The sequence below is a fragment of the Durio zibethinus genome, chromosome 4, assembly GCF_047325235.1.
Source record: "Durio zibethinus cultivar Kanyao isolate XHJ-2024 chromosome 4, ASM4732523v1, whole genome shotgun sequence".
NCBI lineage: Eukaryota > Viridiplantae > Streptophyta > Magnoliopsida > Malvales > Malvaceae > Durio > Durio zibethinus.
The window spans coordinates 35,085,016-35,105,850 of NC_143165.1; the positions used below are offsets into that span (position 1 = coordinate 35,085,016).

General features: G+C 30.1%; 1 protein-coding gene across 2 annotated transcripts; it reads left to right on the forward strand.

The window, feature by feature from the left end:
• Positions 1-1,529: 1,529 nt before the first annotated feature.
• LOC111288558 (protein indeterminate-domain 4, chloroplastic-like) lies at positions 1,530-5,450 on the forward strand. 2 transcript variants are annotated; one of them, XM_089760051.1, is made up of 5 exons: positions 1,530-1,601; positions 1,745-1,789; positions 1,909-2,149; positions 2,450-2,846; positions 3,956-5,450. In XM_089760051.1, the coding sequence occupies exons 3-5, from the start codon at positions 1,996-1,998 to the stop codon at positions 5,193-5,195; spliced, it is 1,791 nt and encodes a 596-aa protein (XP_089616177.1). In that variant the 5' UTR covers positions 1,530-1,601; positions 1,745-1,789; positions 1,909-1,995; the 3' UTR covers positions 5,196-5,450. The 2 variants fall into 2 exon arrangements, with proteins under 2 accessions (XP_089616177.1, XP_022735225.2); XM_022879490.2 differs by having other exon boundaries at positions 1,530-1,789.
• Positions 5,451-20,835: the final 15,385 nt, after the last annotated feature.

The following is a 20,835-nucleotide window of genomic DNA, read 5'->3' on the forward strand; positions in this document are numbered from 1 at the left end:
ATTTTTATAAAATAAAAATATTATTTTATTTATAAATCTATTTAAATATATTAAAAATCCTATTAAACTAATATTTAAAAAATAAAAAATTTAAAAATTCATTAATTAAACCAAACTGAACTTGTAAAATTTGATTCGGATTGAATCGATTTTAAAATAAAGTCAGTTTAGATTAAAGTTGAATATTAAATGTATATATTAAATTCGAATCAAATTTTGGATCAAAATTTGAAAAATCAAAAAAATCGAACCGAATCAAATTTTATATTTTTATTAGTTTTTATATATATTTTAAATTTTTATAAAATAAAAATAATTATTTTATATATAAATTTATTTAAATATATTAAAATCCTATTAAACTAATATTTAAAAAATAAAAAATTTAAAAATCGATGAATCGAATTAAAGCGAACTAATAAAATTCAGCTTGAATCAGATCAATTTCAAATAAGATTGGTTTAGATTTAGATTTAAAAAATTTATAACACTATATATTATCCAAAAATAAAAAAATCAAATCTGATTCGATCCAAACTTTTATTATCCCTTGACTAAATCGTTATCACCTGTAATCTTACTAGTGTGGCAAAATACACCATTTACTCTAATTGACAACAAATAATTATTGGTTTAATTGCAATGCTTATTGTGAATTTTTTTTAAAAAGGAAAACTATATTATTGTTGAAATTCTTGATTGCTAATGAATTGATAATCATATCTTTAAATTTATCCTATAATTATTTGGTACAATATTTGGGACGAAGTGATGATAGATTTTACTTCAATATTAATGATTCCTTCATTTTAATCAATAGATTTATGAGTAATAAATTAGCATGTTTTTGCCTAATTTTATTAAATTAGTCCAAAGAACACTATTTATGATGACAGATGGAATTAAATTGTCACTTAAAAAAAATCCAAGTGCAAGTTGCATTATTAAATTTTTATAATATTTTATTTTCATCCCTGACTTCAAAATTTTATTGAATTTCTTAATCCCTAACATGTGAAATTTGTTCGAAATTTATTCACTAGTTAGAATATAAATAAAATATATCATGTAATAGAAAATACATAAAAGAGGGTGAAAATAAAAAAAAAAGAAAAAAAAGGTTTTATTGAAAGAGCCCGTAAGAGCAGCGATGGAATGACGAAAGGGAGGTTTGTCTGCATGCTTGGTAAGAAGATACGAAATAAGAGAAGGAGAGATGGGCTGAGGGTAAAGCCTACAGGTGGGTGGCCCCGAAAGCATCTTCGCCGCATAACGACACATTTTTTAGCTGCATGAACAGTGACAGCAAAACCCCACCCGATCCCCTCAAATTACTCTTAATTTTTTTCTTAAAATAATTTATAAAAGTAAAAAAAAAAAAAAAATCAACAGAAAGTAGTGAGAAAATAAATACTACTGTAAGAATACACCAGAAAGAAAAAGAAACGGGTATGGATATGGATATGGGCAAACATGTATGTATGTGTTTTGTTTATGTATATATTGACATGAAATGATTGAGTAAGTTCAAGTTTAAGCCATTTTTTTATAAATACATAAAGAAAAAAAAAAAAACGACAATTTGCTGAGAAAGAAGAGAGGCAAGATACAGTCTACGTTTATTATTGTTTTCTTTCTCTTCATTTCCGGATTATAGCTATCTCCTTATATACTTTCCTCTTGGTATTTTGTTGGTTTTTATCTATAGTTTTTCATTCTTTTTCTTTTTGCTCTTGTTTTTTAGTGGATTGTATCTCAAATGATTTTAGAAGAGGGACTCAAAGGACAGGTAAAACATTCCTATGGCACCAAGCAACCCTTTACTTTGGTTTTCTTTCGATTGAGCATAGAAGGAAAAGCTGAAATTTTATGCCGATTATGGTAATTTGGGTGATCTCTGAATTCTAGGTTTGGTGGTGTTGAAGAAGAAGTTGCAGCTAGCCTAGCCCCAAGAAACGAGAAGAGATCAAGCAAGCAACAATTTCAGCTTTGAAGATGGCAACTGCCTCATCGTCCGCACTTTTCTTTGGAACCAGGGATGAAAATCAAAACCAGATGATACAACAACAATCATCCATCACACCCACTTCATCAACTGCACTTACCACTGCACCTCAGAAGAAAAAGAGAAATCAGCCTGGAACACCAAGCAAGTATCTCTTTACATACATCTATTATGGATTTTTTTTTAAAGGCTTTTAGCACATGTATCCAGTGAGTAAAGCCAATAAGGAAATAGTTTTTGTTCTTGTTCATTCTTTTGTAATTCAAAAATAAAGATTACCCAATGAACCCTAATCTAAAAATTCGTCAGTTTTCATCATAATTTAATCTGGACATTATATTTTGTTTTGAAATGGTTCTTTCTCTCCCCAAATTAAGTCTTGGGATTCCTTTGTTTTTCCTCCCCATTTTCTAATAGTTTGTCGTTTGGCATTTCTCAAAGCAGATCCAGATGCGGAAGTGATAGCACTATCTCCCAAGACTCTAATGGCAACAAACAGGTTCATTTGTGAGGTATGCAATAAAGGGTTCCAAAGGGAGCAAAACTTACAGCTCCACAGAAGAGGACACAACCTGCCTTGGAAGCTAAAGCAGAAGACTACAAAAGAAGTGAAGAGGAAGGTTTATCTCTGCCCTGAGCCCACTTGTGTCCACCATGACCCTTCCAGGGCACTTGGCGACCTCACTGGCATCAAAAAGCATTACTCAAGAAAACATGGTGAGAAAAAATGGAAGTGTGAGAAGTGTTCCAAGAGGTATGCGGTGCAATCTGATTGGAAAGCTCATTCAAAAACCTGTGGCACTCGAGAGTACAGATGTGACTGTGGCACTCTTTTCTCAAGGTAATTAATCATTTACATAATCATTAACATAATTATTTTTTCCCTTTTTTTTTTCCTTAGGTTATGAAAGTTGACAAACCAAGGTATCGTGAAAGAAAATAAAGGGGGTTGGAAAGATTCGGGGACTGAGAGTTTAGAAAAGAAAGAGCCTGCTCTTTTGTTTGACCTTTTTGGATTATTTGTCTATAGATTAGAACTCTCTTCTTCTTCTTCTCTTTTAAACTCTTAAAGGCCCGGTTGCACGTGAACAATAATCCGCAAAACTGCCACTGCTGATGAGGATTCAAGACAACAAAAAAATGTAAAACTCAAATTTTATCTTTCTCCCTCGGTAACTCCGCCTCACATCTTTCCCTTATTCACGTGTTAATTTATACGTTGTCAGGAAGGATATTGTTACAGGATTTGTTCTCACCGAGTTTTTGTTTATGTTTACTGCCTTTGTTTTCTTCTCACTTTGCCCTTTGTTGCGAACTCCTTGTCCTTCTCACCCTCTTCCTGTCGTCAGAAACGTTAGGGTTGTGGCCTGTGGGGTTAAATTAAGATGCTCTACTCCTCTTATCTCTCTCTTGCTGAGCAGTTCGAGGACAATTCTCGATTCCTTAGTGTTTAGCAATTATATATCTGGAGGAGATCGAGAAAAGTGTGTTTTCACGCGTCATTTTGAAAGTCTTATTGGTGAAACATTAGGCTATGACTGAAAGTGTTTTCACGGTCATGGAAAAATATTCTTTGCATGAATGATAGAATACTGTTCAGGGTTTTTTTCCATTTATTGCAGACAGTCCCAGAAATTAATAGTCTTCTCTGGGATTTCTGGTTTTTCATCAACTGGGAAATGATTCCCCCACTTCATTTATTAAACACCTTCTCCTCAAAATGGTAATTGAACTTTGAATTTATTCACCATTTTTAGGCCCGCCGTCCCCATGCATCGAGCATATTGTTAACTAAAATGGTCCAGCATAAGTCCTGTAAATAAATAATGTTCAAACTTGGTTTCCATTACTACTTTCATTTTTTAACAACAATGGCTAGATTTTCATCCCCTTAAGGGCCTTGTTAATCAGAGTTGACTACCAATTTTCTTTTCTTTATCTTTGCTGCAGACGTGATAGTTTTATCACTCACCGGGCCTTTTGCGATGCACTGGCTCAAGAGAGTGCAAGACACCCCACCAAATTAAGCACATTGGGTAGTCATCATCTATTTGGAAGCAATCACATGAGTTTAGGAATATCCCAAGTTGGTTCCCAAATTCCCTCATTACAAGACCAGAATCGACCATCGACTAATATGTTGCGGTTAGGAAGCGCTGGAGCAGCAAAATTTGAGCACCTCATTCCTCCATCAAACCCTTCTTCTTTACAAAACATGCCAACATCTGCATTCTTCATGCCTGATGCTGCGAACCAAGGTTTCCAACAAGACCATCAGTCTCACCATGGTCACGGACCATATCTAAACAAAACATTGCAAGGGCTTATGCAACTTCCTGACCTTCAAGGCAGTACTAACAATCCCCCCACATCTGCCAATCTTTTCAATTTAGGCTTCTTTTCCAATAACAGTGCTGCAAGCAGCATATGTACCAGCGAAAATGCCAGTGCATCCGCCGACTTACCGAATTCCGGATTTTTAAGCATTAATCAGTTTAATAGTGGGAATGGTGGTGCTGGTCAAGCGACAGCAATGTTCTCTACTGACATGGGAGATCAGGTGGGTTCAGGACTCTCCTCTCTTTATAGCACTTCAATGCAACCTGAGAACATTTCTCCACACATGTCAGCCACTGCATTGCTTCAAAAAGCTGCTCAAATGGGTTCAACTACAATCAGCAACAATTCCTCGTTGCTAAGGGGATTGGGGTGTTCATCATCAAGTGGGACAAAATCTGGTAGGCCAGTTTTATCTGCTAACTTCAGTAGTAATTTTTGTGGTGGCACTGGAGGTGAAACGGTAAGATCACAAATGGAGGATGATAGCAATCTTCAAGGACTAATGAACTCTCTAGCAAATGGTAACACCTCCATTTTCGGGGCAGGCCACGGACAAGATCATAGCAACTTCGGAGGGTTCAGTGAAAGTGGGATGACACTTGAACAACAGAGCAATAACGCCAACTTTTGCAATGTTAATGAGGCCAAGTTGCATCAAAATCTTGCGGCAAACATAGGTGGGACTGATAAATTAACGTTGGATTTTCTAGGTGTTGGAGGAATTGTAAGAAACATTGGTGGAGGTTTTTCGCAGAGAGAACATGGGTTCAATATTAGCTCTTTGGACCCCGACGTGAAGTCATTAGCTCAAGCAGCAAGTCAACGATTTGGAAGTGCAAAACTTGTCTAAAATATAGACCAGAGGTCGAGCTAGGCACTTAGGCAAGCTAGCTTTGTAGGCTAATATGAAGGGAAAAAAAAAAAAAACCTTCTTTGTTTTTTGAATTTGACGACATGAATTAGGGTTTTATTCCAAAAGTGTTTTAAGGCTTACTCTAGCTTACATTCAATTAAGTTATTTTCATTTTGCCTACTCTTGTCGTTGCTTTCTGCCATAAACGGAGATGGTAAGAACAAACAAAAACCCTTATTTCTCTCTTTTCCCCACAATTATTCTCTCAAGTACATTTTTATTTGTATTCAGCAGAGTCGCTTTACAAGGAAATTTCGTAGTCTTCTGATTTATTTTTATTTTGCCCGAAAGATTCAGATCACAAGCATTGTTTCATATTTACTTCTACTATATGTACTTTTTAGAAAGTTAAAAATTAATTTTAACATTTACCTATAAAAATAAAATGTGATTTTAATAGTATTATTTTGGAATTTATATCTATATAATATATACTTTTGATTTCTAGCTAGCAAAAAGATATTGATACAATATTTTAGTGATTTGATCAATCTTAATAAAAAAAATAATTATTTAAATTAATTAAATTAAATTTCAAATTTTAATTTTGGTTTTTATGCTAATGATAAAAGTAGTATTAGCAAAATGAAATATAAATTCGAAGCCAATAAGCAAAGATAGTCAGAGGAGAAAGAAAATAAGGTAAGCCCTGAGCAGAATTAATAATATTGTTAAGAAAATAGGGCAACGGGGTGACTTCAAGAATCTTTAACATGCTGCTGACTACATTCCAACGGATTGGACAAGTGGATGATTATTTTATTTTCTTGGCTTTTCATTTTATCATTTATTTTATTCTATTAATTAATTTGATTAATTATTTTAAATCTTATAAAGAGAGAGATAGATGATTCTTTATAATATCTTTACAATTTCGAAAGAGAATTTGCTTGGCCAACGAATACCTAACCCCAACACTAATATTATGAATTAATTAATGAAGAAAAAAAAAATACCTAATTGCTGAACTTCAGGTCTCTTGTTGACATTCTACATGCACTCTCACCATTATTTTCATTTCATTTTTTTTTTCGATGGCTAGGTTGTATTGTATTTACATAACAAGTTTTTTTTGTTTGAAACCTCTTGATGTTCAAAAGCTACTTTGAGCTTAACTAATATGAAATCAAGTCAAATTAGATCTCATAAAAGAGATAAATTTTTTTTAAATTTATTTTTTTTATTTACAAAACTTGAAATCGATACATTGTTTAAGAAAAATTGAATTCTTTATCATTCGGACAGATAGATATTGGTTATTTACGTAACAATTTATTCCTCCTTATATATTGACTTGACCCAATGCTTACTTGATACATAACATGTACGCTGTTAACAGGAAATCCAACATTTGAGTTGTGATATTTTAAACGATTTATTTTATTTTTTATCCAACTTATTTTTGCAAAAAGGGTTCTCCGTCTACTTTTTGTACGGATAATCTTGAGTTATAAAATGCGAAATAATCTTATATCATTTCATAAATTTTTCTCGTTAATTTTAAGATTGAAATTCAAAACTTTTAAATTAGAGTTTAAAATTTTAATTTCATGAGATGTCTCAATATCGATGACAACAGCTTTTTTTTTTTTTTTTGGGTGTATATGACAATAGTTTCTTTATATTATGCTAAAATACATTTAATTTATATTTATAAGGGTCTTTTTTGGTGGAAAATTTTTATTTTTTATCCTTGTTTTTGGGGCAAGAGTCCTAATTTTGAATAGGGTGAGTGAGAGTGTTGGTCAGAAATTTTCTGTAATTCAGGTAGCAGCAGCAGGTAAAGGGTCCAGGATTGTTCGTTATGGTACGTAATTATTGGGAAACCATGTGGCACTTTTGTCGCAATTGTTGTCTTCTTTTTTCCTTTTCTTTTTTTCTCGTCATGGAATCAATTAGTCCGTGACTGCCAAACTGTTTGACAAGTTTATTCATCCAAAATAGAAAATATTTCACTTTAAAATTTTTTTAACTTTTCTTCCAATTTATCTATCTACAAAGGAATTTTGTCAAACTGCACAATATTTTATAAATTTTTATAAAATTAAAATTTTAATATTTTATCAACAAATCATATAATTATCGGTCTTATAATTAACTTAAAATTCAGAATATTACTTTTTTTTTTTATGTACAAACCACGATGAACACGAAGGTTTAATTAGACTAGCTAGTTCTTGTCTTTTCTTCTTTGATTCATATTTTTAATTAACTATTTGCTTAGCCTTTTCTTGATAATAGATTGTCTATTGTTTAGCCTTGACTACTTCTTTGGACTTCATTGATCGGTATGATCTTCTCAGATTTTAAATAATGATCAATTAGTTCATCATGTGTTTATTGCGGCAATAGTCTCTTAAATTGAGTTTCCCAGCCAAAGAATCTATGGGCTAACTTTTATGTTACAATATTAAATTTTAAGACATGTATTTAACCTAATACGAATTGATTACAGGTAAGATCTTTGTTGTATATTCACTATAACTCAAATGTGGACTATATATGATATATATATATATATATATAATTGTGGGTCTAAAACACAATGGGTTTAGTATATTTAAGTTAACCCTAAATTCGAGCCATACTTAAATAATCTCCGCTTTTTACAGAAGGTTGTGGTTTCAACTTCATTTACTAGCTTGGACCTTAATGTTTTCATTTTATTTTATTGTTTGTGGGTTTTTTTGACAAGTTGATGACATTTATTTGTAGACATAAAAAAATAAATGTAGGGCAAATTAAAATGAATTAATGTGAAAGATGTGAATGAGATGAGAGAGAGAGAGAGGGAGAGAGGGGGGGGGGGACAATGGCAGGCATAATTTCATTCTGTAACCCACCAATTGAACAATATAATATAATAGAGTAAGGACTGGAGGTATATGAAATCCGGATTTTGTGGTAGTTTTTAACATTTTGAGGAAACATTCCTCACTCTTTCTTGTCTTCCTTTATTTCTTTACGAACGGGACTGCAAGGATGAAAAAAAAATTACATACGTTAAGATTAGAATATTAATTTAAATAATTTTTAAAAATAATTGTATAAACTAATTAAAATAAGCTTAAATTTTGTCTTCCTTCACTCGTTTGCATGTGATTTTATTTAAGAATTAGATATCGATTTGGTGGATAAATCCAGGAACTTCTGTTTTGGAGAATTTTGGAACACATACAAGACATCACTCAATGGCTTCCTCCCCCAGTTGAATGTCTAAAGTTCAATGTTGATGGATCGACGCGAGGTAAACCGGGCCCGGCTAGGAGTGGAGGAGTGTCGAGAGATGAGAATGGTTTTGTTATTGCTGTATTTTCAGGGACTGTGGGTGGCCAGGATTCAAATGTAGCGGAACTCTTGACAATCAAGATGGCATTACAGGTGTTTATCAAAACAGATTGATAGCAAATAGTACATCTTATATATTGCTGATTCTGACTCAAAAAATTTTTTTAGTTGGTGTTTGAAGGAAAAAATTCGACTATGGAAACTATGGGAGATATTTTCAGCCATTGAATCTCTGCTTGTAGAGGTAGCAAATGTTAATTTAACAAATGTACTTCGTAAAGCTAATGGGGTGGCAGACACTTTAGCAAAGGCTGGGATGGATCGATATGAAATATTTGTTGCTTGTTGGTAATCAAATTTCCTTTTAGAGGATCAATTTTCTATAATTGTGTTAAAGATTTGTTTAGATGTATCTACATAATATAGGCGTATTTGCTGTACTGGTGTTTTGTATTGGACGAGAGTCCTTGATCTCGTCTTAACTATATTTTGATCGATTAACAAAAATCTTACTCACTTAGCCAAAAAAAATGGAGAGGCACTCTATCAAATTAATCAATGTTTTGACCAAAATTTTCTTAATCACAAATCTCACTAATTCTTGGTACAAGGCATCCATGGAGAGAGAGTACCTTCATCTAATCCCCAAGGAATTTTTACAACTATAAGGGGCCAAGGGTACTGGAGAAAATGTACTAGCCAGGGCCCTTTAATATTATTGAAAGAATCAAATTCATCGAGGATTTGGATTTCGTTCATCCAAGTCCAACACATTTTACAAGTCACAGGTTAATTTAGGAAACTTTTATACCATGTTGTTGCATTGCTTTTCCCTGGGGTAATTGCTGTACACCTCTTCACGTGATTGTGATTGTGATTGTAGTCGTGGAATTTTTTCCAGCTATTAGCTTTGGTAATAATCAAGAAAATCAAGTCACTCCAAAAGTGATCTAACAATGTGTTTGAAAAGATTGGGAATATAAGATCATCAAGTCAAGTGATCTAAGGAACGTGTAAGGATTTTAAGAGAAAGAAACACGAACATAATACAATAGGGTGTATTTGGTATATAAGATTATAATAGGATATAATAAGATGATATTATAATTAATATTAGATTAAAAAATATCATATTATTTTGTATTTGATATATGCAAGAATTAAAATAAAATAATTTATTTATTAGTCAAAATTATCTTTCCTCAAAATTTATAAAATTTAAATTATTAATATAATTTTTAAAGGTATAATAAGATATAAATTCAATTCCATGAAATAAAAGTAATCCTTTTCCATTTTAGAAAGATTGAATCATTCTATGCCAAAAGAATGATTAATTCTCCTTTCAATGCTATCCCTTTCTTTATATACAAAACCAAACATGGTATAGGATGATTATCATCCTACGCTTTAAACATGACCAAATAATGTTGTAATGGCATAGAAACTAAACTTGAATAGGGCAAAGCAAAGAGAATGAGCAAGACCAAAAGAAATCTTGAAGTTAGCAGCCAGAATATAACCTTTAAACTCAAAAAAATTAAACTTGACATTACAAAAAAAAGTTCATATATAGATGCTTGTTATACTGACAATAAAATTGTCAGCAAAAGAGACTTTTACTGACGAATTTTTAATACTGTTAAAATATATCATATTTATATTAATAGTTTATTTAACTGTCAGTATAAATAAATATTTTTTAATAGTATATGATTATACGTCAATATAAATATATTATATACTGACAGTTATTATTATAATAGTTAGTATAAGCTCAAAATACAAAAACTATTGGCTTTTATTTGAGAAAAAAATTATGTTATGAAATTAAATCGTTTTATTTACCTTCACCTTCCATCATCTCTCCACTCGTTGGTACCCATTGTCTAATCTCCACCTCCCACCAATTCTTTCCATTCATTAGTAGTACCTAATCTCTACCTCCTACCAACTCTCTCCACTCGTCAATTCTCATACTATTGCAGACATTATAAAATCATTTGTAAGTTCTTTGACTTTCTTTCTTTAATATATCACATAGAAAATATTTATTACAATTTCAATTGACAAAATTTCTCATAATATTTTACAGCTTCTCTTATTTAATTCACATAATTCTCTTGGTTTGAATGTACTCTAACAAGAAATGGAAGCAAGCAAAGAGGAAAATGGGTGGATTGGTTCTATACTGAAACGGTTGAAAAAATCATCACCAACAGGATTGAAAATAACATTGAGATCGATAAAAGTTTTTACTTTATTGCACCATTCATTCATATATTTCACTGGTTTGCAAAAATTGGTATATATTTATAAGCATTGGTAGAGATTTAAATTAAACTTTTGTAGAGGATTGACGCTTATTTTATACTTCAATGTTGAATTATGTAAACATCTTACTTGTCTTTATATATATGTTCACTAAAAAGACAGACGAACCCATCCAAATTCCCAAAATGAATGAGACTAAAAATAAAATAAAATTACAGACAATTATATCCTTGAAAGACTCTAAGATCGATCAAGCCATGAGTATGATTGAGAAAAGACTGTGGGCTATATAAGGCATTGATTTCTATAGATCCATAGATGCTGCCAACCTTTGTCTAGTTTCAGATATTGTAATTCTTTTAAAATTTAAAGTACCAAAATTTAATAAGTATGACAGTACTAAGTGCCCCATTGCGCATATCACAATGTATTATCGCCAGATAGCGACACATGTTAGTAATGAGAAGTTGCTCATGCATGTGTTCCAAGATAGCTTAATCGGGTCTGCTGCAAGGTGGTAGTTCAATTGGATAGAACTTGTATTAAGTCATGAAAAGATTTAACTTAGTCTTTCATCAACCAATACCGTCACATCATAGATATGACCCTTGATCACCTTTTATTACAAGGTATGGAGAGAAAAACATTAGAGTCTTTCAAGGAATATGCCCAAAGGTGACGAGATATAGTTACTTAGGTTCAGCCACCCTTAACTGAAAAGAAAATGATGGTTTTATTTGTAAGTACTTTAAAGTCATCTTATTATGAAAAAATGATTAGGAACGTAACAAAGAACTTTGCTGATATGGTGATCTTATGAGATATTATTGAAAATGCGATAAAAAGTGGTAAGTTTAAAGAAAGAAATATCGACAGTGCCCAAAAAGGTAAGATGCCTAATAAAGAAGAGAATAAAGCCCAAGCGGTAAGTTTTGAAAGGCAGCAATCCATAAGTTATGTTTCATATCCACCATATGTTCATCCTACTTACTATCTAATAGTCAATAGTGTTACACGAGTTCTTTACCAGCCTTATCTCTAAACTGTGAACAATAGTGCTCTAAGTTCTTTTCAATCAACTTTTCAAGTATCTGTATATGGGCCTCATCCTATTATTACACCAGTTTCAAGGTCTAATAATCAAATAAGTGGTTTAAGAAGATTCAAGGGTAATCAAGAGAGAATTCATATTCATCTTATCCCCATAACCTATACTGAGCTATTTCTAGAATTGATAAAAAATTACCTAGTATCGCTAATCTTTTTGAAGCCATTGAAGCTACCATATCCCAAATGGTACAATGTTAATGTCATATGTGATTACTATAATGAAAATATGGATTACTCCATAAAAATTTATCCTGCTTTCAAGCATAAGGTGCAAAGTTTGATTCGAACAGACTCGATAAGCTTCAATGAATCATGAGAGCTGAATATCCACGAAGACTCTTTGTCCAATCATCTAGAAGTGTGATTTTGGAAAGGTTGATTGAAACTGATTATCGTCTTAGGATTTTTTGAGAATATGGGTCTCTTTTATGTGCTTGAATTTTATTTTATTTTTTATCATTGTAATAAAAATGACAGATTGGAGAAATTTTTATTTGTTGATTCTGACTCAAAAAATGTTTATAGTTGGTGTTTGAAGGAAAAAATTCGACCATGGAAACTATGAGAGATATTTTCAGCCATTGATTCTCTACTTGTAGAGGTAGCAAATGTTAATTTAACAAATGTACTTTGCAAAACTAATGGGATGGCAGACACTTTAGCAAAGGCTGGGATGGATCGATATGACATTTATTGCTCGTTGATAATCAAATTTTCTTTTAGAGTATCAATTTTCTATAATTGTGTTAAAGATTTATTTTGATGTATCTACATAATATAGGCATATTTGTTGTACTGGTGTTTTGTATTGGACGAGATTCTTTGATCTCGGCTAAACTATGTTTGATCGATTAATAAAAATCTTACTCACTTAGCAAACAAAATGGAGAGGCACTCTATCAAATTAATCAATGTTTTGATGAAAATTTTCTTAATTACAAATCTCACTAATTCTTGGTACAAGGCACCCATGGAAAAAGAGTACCTTCATCTAATCCCCAAGGAATATTTACAACTTCAAGGGGCCAAGGGTATTGGAAAAAATGTACTAGCTAGGGCCCTTTAATATTATTGAAAGAATCAAATTCATTGAGGATTTGGATTTGGTTCATCCAAGTCCAACACATTTTACAAGTCATAGGTTAATTTAGGAAACTTGTATGCCATGTTGTTGCATTGCTTTTCCTTGAGGTAATTGCTATATACCTCTTCACATGATTGTGATTGTGATTGTGATTGTAGTCTTTGAATTTTTCCAACTATTAGCTTAGGTAATAATCAAGAAAATCAAGTCACCTCAAAAGTGATCTAACTATGTGTTTGAAAAGACTAGGAATATAAGATCATCAAGTTAAGTGATCTAAGGAATGTATAAAGATTTTAAGAGAATGAAACACAGACACAAAATAAGATGATGTGTTTGATATATAAGATTATATTATGATAGAATAAGATGATATTATGATTAGTATTAAATTAAAAAATGTCATACTATTTCATGTTTGATATATACAAGGATTAAAATAAAATAATTTATTTATAGGTTAAAATTATCTTTCTTCAAAATTTATAAAATTTAAATTATTAATATAATTTTAAGGGTATAATAGGATATAAGTTCAATTTCATGAATTAAAAGTAATCTTTTTCATTTTTGAAAGATTGAATCATTCTATGCCAAAAGAATAATTAATTTTGCTTTCAATACTATCATTTTCTTTATATACAAAAACAAATATAGTATAGGATGATTATCATCCTATGCATTAAACATGAACAGATAATGTTGTAATGGCATCGAAACTAGACTTGAATAGGGCAAAGCAAAGAGAATGAGCAAGACCAAAAGAAATCTTTAAACTGGCAACCAAAACATAACCTTCAAATTAAAAAAAACTGAACCTGACACTACAAAAAAAATTTTATATATTGACGTTTGGTTATATTGATAGGAAAATTATGTTACTAAAAGAGACTTTTACTGATTGATTTTTAATATCGTCAGAATATACTATATTTATACTAACACTTTATTTAACCTTTGGTATAAATAAATATTTTCTGATAGTATATAACTATCCGTTAGTATAAATATATTATATACTGATAGTTATTATTGTAACTGTTAGTATAGTCTCAAAACAAAAAAACTATTGGCTTTTATTTGGGAAAAATATTAGGTTATGAAATTAAATCATTTTTTTTTACCTCTACCTCTCATCGTCTCTCTATTTGTCAGTACCCATAGCCTAATCTCCACCTCCCACCAACTCTCTCCACTTGTTGATAATACCTATAGCCTAATCTCAACCTCCCATGAACTTTCTCCACTCGTCGGTATCCATGTTGTTGCAAACATTATAAAATTATTTGTAAGTTTTTTGTCTTTCTTCCTTTAATCTTTCACTTAGAAAATATATATTACAATTTCAATTGACAAAATTCCTCATAATATTATGTAGCCCCTCTTATTTAATTCACATAATTCTCTTGGTTTGAATGTACTTTAACAAAAAGTGAAAGTAAGCAAAGAGGAAAATAAGTGGTTTGGTCCTGTATTAAAAGGGTTGAAAATATCATCAATAATAGCATTGAAAATAACATTGAGATTGGTAAAAGTTTTTTACTTTATTGCACCATTCGTTCATATGTTTCACTGGTTTGCAGAAATTGGCATATATTTATAAACATTGGTAGAGATTTATATTAAACTTTTGTAGAGGATTGACGCTTATGCTTCTCGTGTCAGCAACTCAAGTTTAATTTATTCTATGCTTCAAGGTTGAATTATGTAAACATCTTACTTACCTTTATATATATATTTATATATATATATTATTTAGTCCTAATAAAAGGAATATTTTATTTAGTAAAGATATCAGTTATCTATCAAAACTAATGGTATAATGCACTACCTATAACTTCATCCATTAAATTTGAAGTCTTTAATTATTACTTTTGGAATAAATGATATCCAGATTTATTAAAATTAGAAATTTTGATTCTGATTTAAGTAATTCTCAAACATTAGAGATCAAAATAAACATTTAGCTATTATTAATTTTTTTCATATTTTTGCATTACTGTAATAGAATCATTTTCCATATTATTAAATCTCAACCATTAGAATCATTTTCTTATGAATGAACATCAAAATCTATTACTATATTATATATATTACAAATGAATATCCTTCAAAAAATCTTGAATTTATCTGTTAGTGTGGTGGGTTTGATGAATGAATGACAAACTGCTTGGGTTTATGATTAACTAAAAAAAAAGGACAACATGGGTAAGTGAAAGTGGGGTTGCTAAATGTCAATTGGATAATTATGCGACCTTGAATATATATTACAGTTTCAATCGATAAAATTCCTCATACTATTTTGTAGCCTCTTTTATTTAATTCACATAATTCTCTTGGTTTGAATGTGCTCGAACAGGAAGTGGAAGCAAGCAAAAAGGGAATTAGGTGGATTGGTCTTGTACTGAAACTGTTGAAAAGATCATTGCCAACAGGATTGAAAATAACATTGAGATCAGTAAAAGTTTTTTACTTTATTGCACCATTCATTCATATGTTTTACTAGTTTGTAGAAATTGGCATATATTTATAAGCATTATTAAAGATTTAAATTAAACTTTTACAAAGGATTGAGGCTTGTGCTTTTAGTGTCAGAACTCAAGTTAAATTTATTCTATGCTTCAAGGCTAAATTATGTAAACATCTTACTTACCTTTATATATATATATATATATATATATATATATACTTAATTTGGAATTGAGATACTCTTTGTCAACCATTTCATCCAAATTTTGAAAAAATAAAAAAAAATCTTTGTTGTACTTCAATTACACATTGTACATTTAACTTCATTCCTCTAAAAATCTATTTGCCTGTTTATATATTTTAGTGCATGCTGTTAACTTTAAAAAGCCTTGTTGCTCTCTTTTAGAAACATTAGGGACCTTTTTTTTCTAATTCTTGGCTGTATAAATAATTTTTTGAAGCTTATTAGTGTTCTTAGCTTTTTTTTTATTATCTGTAAAATTGTTCATCCTCTAGCAATAAGTTTGGTTTTGAATTCATTAAATTATGGTTGATAATTTGGTCTCGATCACTAAATTGTTAATTTAGATGATTAATTGTTTAACGTACAGTAAACATCAATATTAGTTTTGGGGTTTTTTAATATTTAAAATTTTGATTTAGATTATTTAATTAACCTCTAACCTTTATATGTGTGTACATTTTAGTGATACTTAATTGTATTATGGTATATTTATATGTGTGTACATTTTGGTGACACTTAATTATATTATGGTAGGATTTTTTTACTATTGGATTAGGATGGCTACTGTTCATTTTGAAATAAATTATATTTTTTCTCTAAAAAACAATCCCTTTTCGTTTTATCTTTATAGCAGCCATTACAACTTACGATCCCTTTCCTTGGCTTTGTTGTTACCATATTCATTGATACAATAAAAAGTCCCCTTTCACCTTCAGTCACTGGTTGCTTCTAAAAGGTGAGTTTTCTTGATTGATTTTTTTTTCTATATGTACATAAAATGTCAGGTAATTAAATATAATTTTATTACTATGGCAAATCATAATACATTCTATGGATAAGACATAGATAAATCTCATGTCATGAGCCAATAAAGAATACATAAAAGGGTTACTAGTTTTTTAGACTTTGCCTTTACAAAATCATCTGAAGATGAAAAAATTTAATGTCATTGTGTTAAATGTGTCAACACATATAAAGTGTGTAGGAGTGATGCATTTGATCATATAATATGTGATGGTTTTCTCAAAAGATATGTTTCATAGGTATTTTATAGGGAGGTCTTAGATGCATGTTTATCTACTAGAATAACTAATGAGGAAGAAAAAGAGTGAGGTCCTGACATTCATGATTTATTACATGATATGATGACTGAAAAAACTATAAATGTTGATGTGGGTAACAAACAAACTGAAGATACTAGTGGAAAGTAACACCATAGTCATAGAATTGATAGTGATAAGTTTTATGGTTTATTTAAAAATACAAAGAAAAAACTATATCCAATTTGTAAAAACTTCACAAAGTTCTCTTTGTAATTTATTTTTTTCACATTAAGTGTTTTAATAGTTGGACAAATAAATCTTTCAATACATTGTTAAAGGTGTTGAAACTTGCTCTACGATAAGGTAATATATTGCCAAGGTTAAATCAAGAATTGAAAAAGATTATTTATGCCTTAAGTTTGGGATATGAAAAAATTTATGCTTGTCCCAAGGATTGCATGTTATTTTTGAAAACTAAGACAAATGAAGACATGTGTTCAAAATGTGACACTTCTAGGTGGAAAGAAAGCTTAAATGATGAAAAAAGTGATCATGAAAATACAATGTCAGAAAAAGAAAAAATTTGCCAAGATTTTGCATTAGTTTTCTCTAATTTCAAGATTATAAAGGTTATTCATGTCTTCAAAGGCTACTCCATTGATGACTTGACATGAATATGAATGTACTAAATATGGACATGACATGCTGTAAATTTTTCAACTTGAAAAGAGTTAGATTCTTAATATCTTGAGTTTTTCTTTGACTCCGGTAATATTCACTTGGGATTGACTTCTGATGGTTTTAACCTTTTCAAAATTATGAGTGTGACATATAGCACTTGACATATTATATTGATACTTTATAACTTACCTCTATAGATGTGCATGAAACAATCAAACTTTATTCTGTCTCTACTTATTCTTGGTCTAAAAGGTCTTAAAAACAATATATATATATATATACTTACAACTTTTGGTAGAAGAGTTGTAGAAACTTTGAGAAGTTGGTGTTCAGACTTTTGATGCCTCAAAAAATCAAAACTTTCAATTGCATGCAACATTACTTTGGACTATTAATGAATTTCCTGCATATGTCAATTTGTCTTGGTGGAGTACTAGGGGAGAATATACATGTCTTTATTATGGATTGGATACTACATCTAAATGGTTACAACATAGTAAAAAGTATTATTATATGTGTCATCGTAAGAGGTTACAACATAATCACAAGTTTCAAAATGATAAAATTCATTTTATGGGACTCAAGAATTTAGAAATGCTTTTTCACCACCATCAGAGAGTGAAGTGTTAAGATAGTTGAAACAATGGAATGGTAATAAAGAAGGGCCATGGAAGAAAAAAAATATTTTGTTCATATTATCTTATTGAAAACATCTTTTATTGTATCACAATCTTGATGTGATGCATACAAAAAAGAATATTTGTAATAATATTCTTGGTACCTTGATTGGGCAAGAAGGAAAGTCAAACGATAACTACAAAATACGGGTTAACCTTATACAAATGGTTATAAAGAGTGTTTTTTTATCCAAAAACTCATATTGGCACTAATACTTAATATTTGCATCAAGCTTCATATCAAATGAGCTTGAATGAAAAAAATTATTTTTTAAAGATTTTCAAGGAAATGAAAACTTCGGATGAATACTCTTTCAATATCTCACGTTGTGTGCAACTTAAACAACAGAAGCTAATAAGGCTCAAAAGTTATGGTTGTCATCTTTTAATGCAAATTTTTTTCTCGTCGCAATACGATGGTCTTTACCTAATGAGGTGTGCTTGATTCTTATTGACTTATGTACTTTTTTTAAAGAAATTTATTCTAAAGTTTTCTAAGAGTATGAGCTTAAATTACTTGAGTCTTGGACTGCATCAATTATATATGAAATGGAAAAGAGTTTTTCTCTATCTTTTTTCACAATAATGGTACACTTAGTTATCCATTTGGCAAATAAAGCAAAAATAATCGGTATAATCATTTATCAGTGGATGTATCCTATTAAAAGATATATCTTAAAGTGTTATAGATTTTTATACTAAATTTCATCTAGTATGTTTGCTAATGATCTTTTCTATTGAACTTTCATTTAAATAGGTTTTTTCTTACTCTTAAATCATATGTGCGCAATAGAGCATGTCCTGAATGTTCAATTGCAAAAGGCTACTTAGCATATAAATGCATAACTTTTTGTTCAAGATATTTTGATAGGATGGAGACTACTTTTAATTAACCCATCTAAAATGAAGATCAAAATCTTTTTGTAGAGAAAGATGTATCCATTTTTTCTACTATAGAATGACTATTGGGAAGGAAAAAATGTAAAAGTTTTAATGTTAACAAGCGTAAAAGAGTCCCACATATTGTACTTGATAAAAAAACTTTGGTTCAAGCATATCAACATGTGCTATTTAATTTTGATGACGTTGCTTTTTTTATAAAGTAAGAACACATATCCACATACATATTATAGTTAATAAATTTTTTTGTAGTATATTGTACAATCTTCTAAGAATTTTTTTCATGTAAAAAACATGAGCAACTTCTTAAAAGGCATAATCGATCTCCTCAACTTACGTCATATAAGATACAAAAGTTACAAAGTGAAACTTTTTATAATTGGTTTCATGATCATGTAAGTTGCATATCATAATTTGGAATACATGATCAAAGTTTTTATAGTTAACTAATTATTTTAACCAATTATGAAATTGCTTAGGTGATAAATTTGGATCAACAAAGACATGCAAATATCACAGAATAACTTAAATGGTTTGCTCATGGTCCAACAGATACTGCTAGGAAATACACTAGTTATATTGTTAATGATTTTAAATTTCATACCAAGACACGTAAGATATACTTAAAAACTCAAAACAGTGGAGTTATTGTAATAACTAAGATGATGAGTTATGCAAGAACAGGAGATATGCAGCCTATTGAAGGGGAAGTTAGCTATTATAAGATTTTAAAAGACATCATTTAGTTGAATTATACTGATAGATTTAAAGATGAGTTATTTAAATATAATTGGATTGATATAAATAAAGGTTGCAAGAAAGATAAGTTTAATTTCACTTTTGTGAATTTTTCACATCTAGCTTATAGTGAAACTAATTTGCTTTATGATCTTTTTGTCTTAGCATCATAAGCTAAGAAAGTTTTTTATGTTAATGATGAAAGACATAATGGTTGGGTTCCTATTAAGCATGCAAAACTTAAATATATATTTGATATGGGTGATGAATCATCCATGTATAAAAACCAAGGAAATGGATAAATTCATGTGAAATTTGATGATATACATAGTATTTCAAATTTGGGTCAGAAGTCATATTGATGATGAAAGAGTTAAAGTCACACTGAAAATAAAAAATGAGCATGTAGAAGAAAATCCCATGGATGAACATAATGGGAAGGACATTTTTTAATTCTATCTAATAGATTAGCTTTATGTAAAGGTTTTGTAATGTAAGACATAGTTTACTATTACTTTATTTTTGTGTTACTAGCTTGAATTACTTAATTTTATAAATGATCAAGTTATTTATTAAATTGTACTTAATTCTTATATGGTTTGCCACAATCAAGTTCTCTTTTATATTGTATTTAGTTAATTTTTTGTATTATTAAACTTAAGATGGCAAAGCATAGATGATTGAATATCACTAGGCAAATCGTGCCTCTAGTTTTCAATTGCAAACATAATCTGAAGAACATGTGTCGCAAGAATCAGAGCCTTCATAACATGAGCCTTTATAAGAATCTTAAGAACCAATTTCTCAATCTATAAATAGTAAAAATCAAAATGAACAAGTAAAACATAATTCAGGTATAGAAACATTATATTCTGTTACTATAAATCTTTACGCGTTATATTGTTATACACTTAAATTTTTTAATGAATTAAATTGTTGTTTTTGCATGTAATTTTTCTATGTAGAAAACGCTTAATGTGAAAAAGTTTGAGGTCCTACACGTATGGCTGATATTTGAGATTTGGAAGAAGAAGAGCATGTTTTGTTAAGGTTAATAATGATGCTGTAC

What these genes read in the sequence shown, in the direction of transcription:
- LOC111288558 (XM_022879490.2), top strand. Translation starts at nt 1,996, where the DNA reads ATGGCAACTGCCTCATCGTCCGCACTTTTCTTTGGAACCAGGGATGAA. An exon ending in AAATCAGCCTGGAACACCAA is followed by an intron (nt 2,150 to 2,449) that starts GCAAGTATCTCT and finishes TTCTCAAAGCAG; the next exon opens with ATCCAGATGCGGAAGTGATA. An exon ending in TGTGGCACTCTTTTCTCAAG is followed by an intron (nt 2,847 to 3,955) that starts GTAATTAATCAT and finishes TCTTTGCTGCAG; the next exon opens with ACGTGATAGTTTTATCACTC.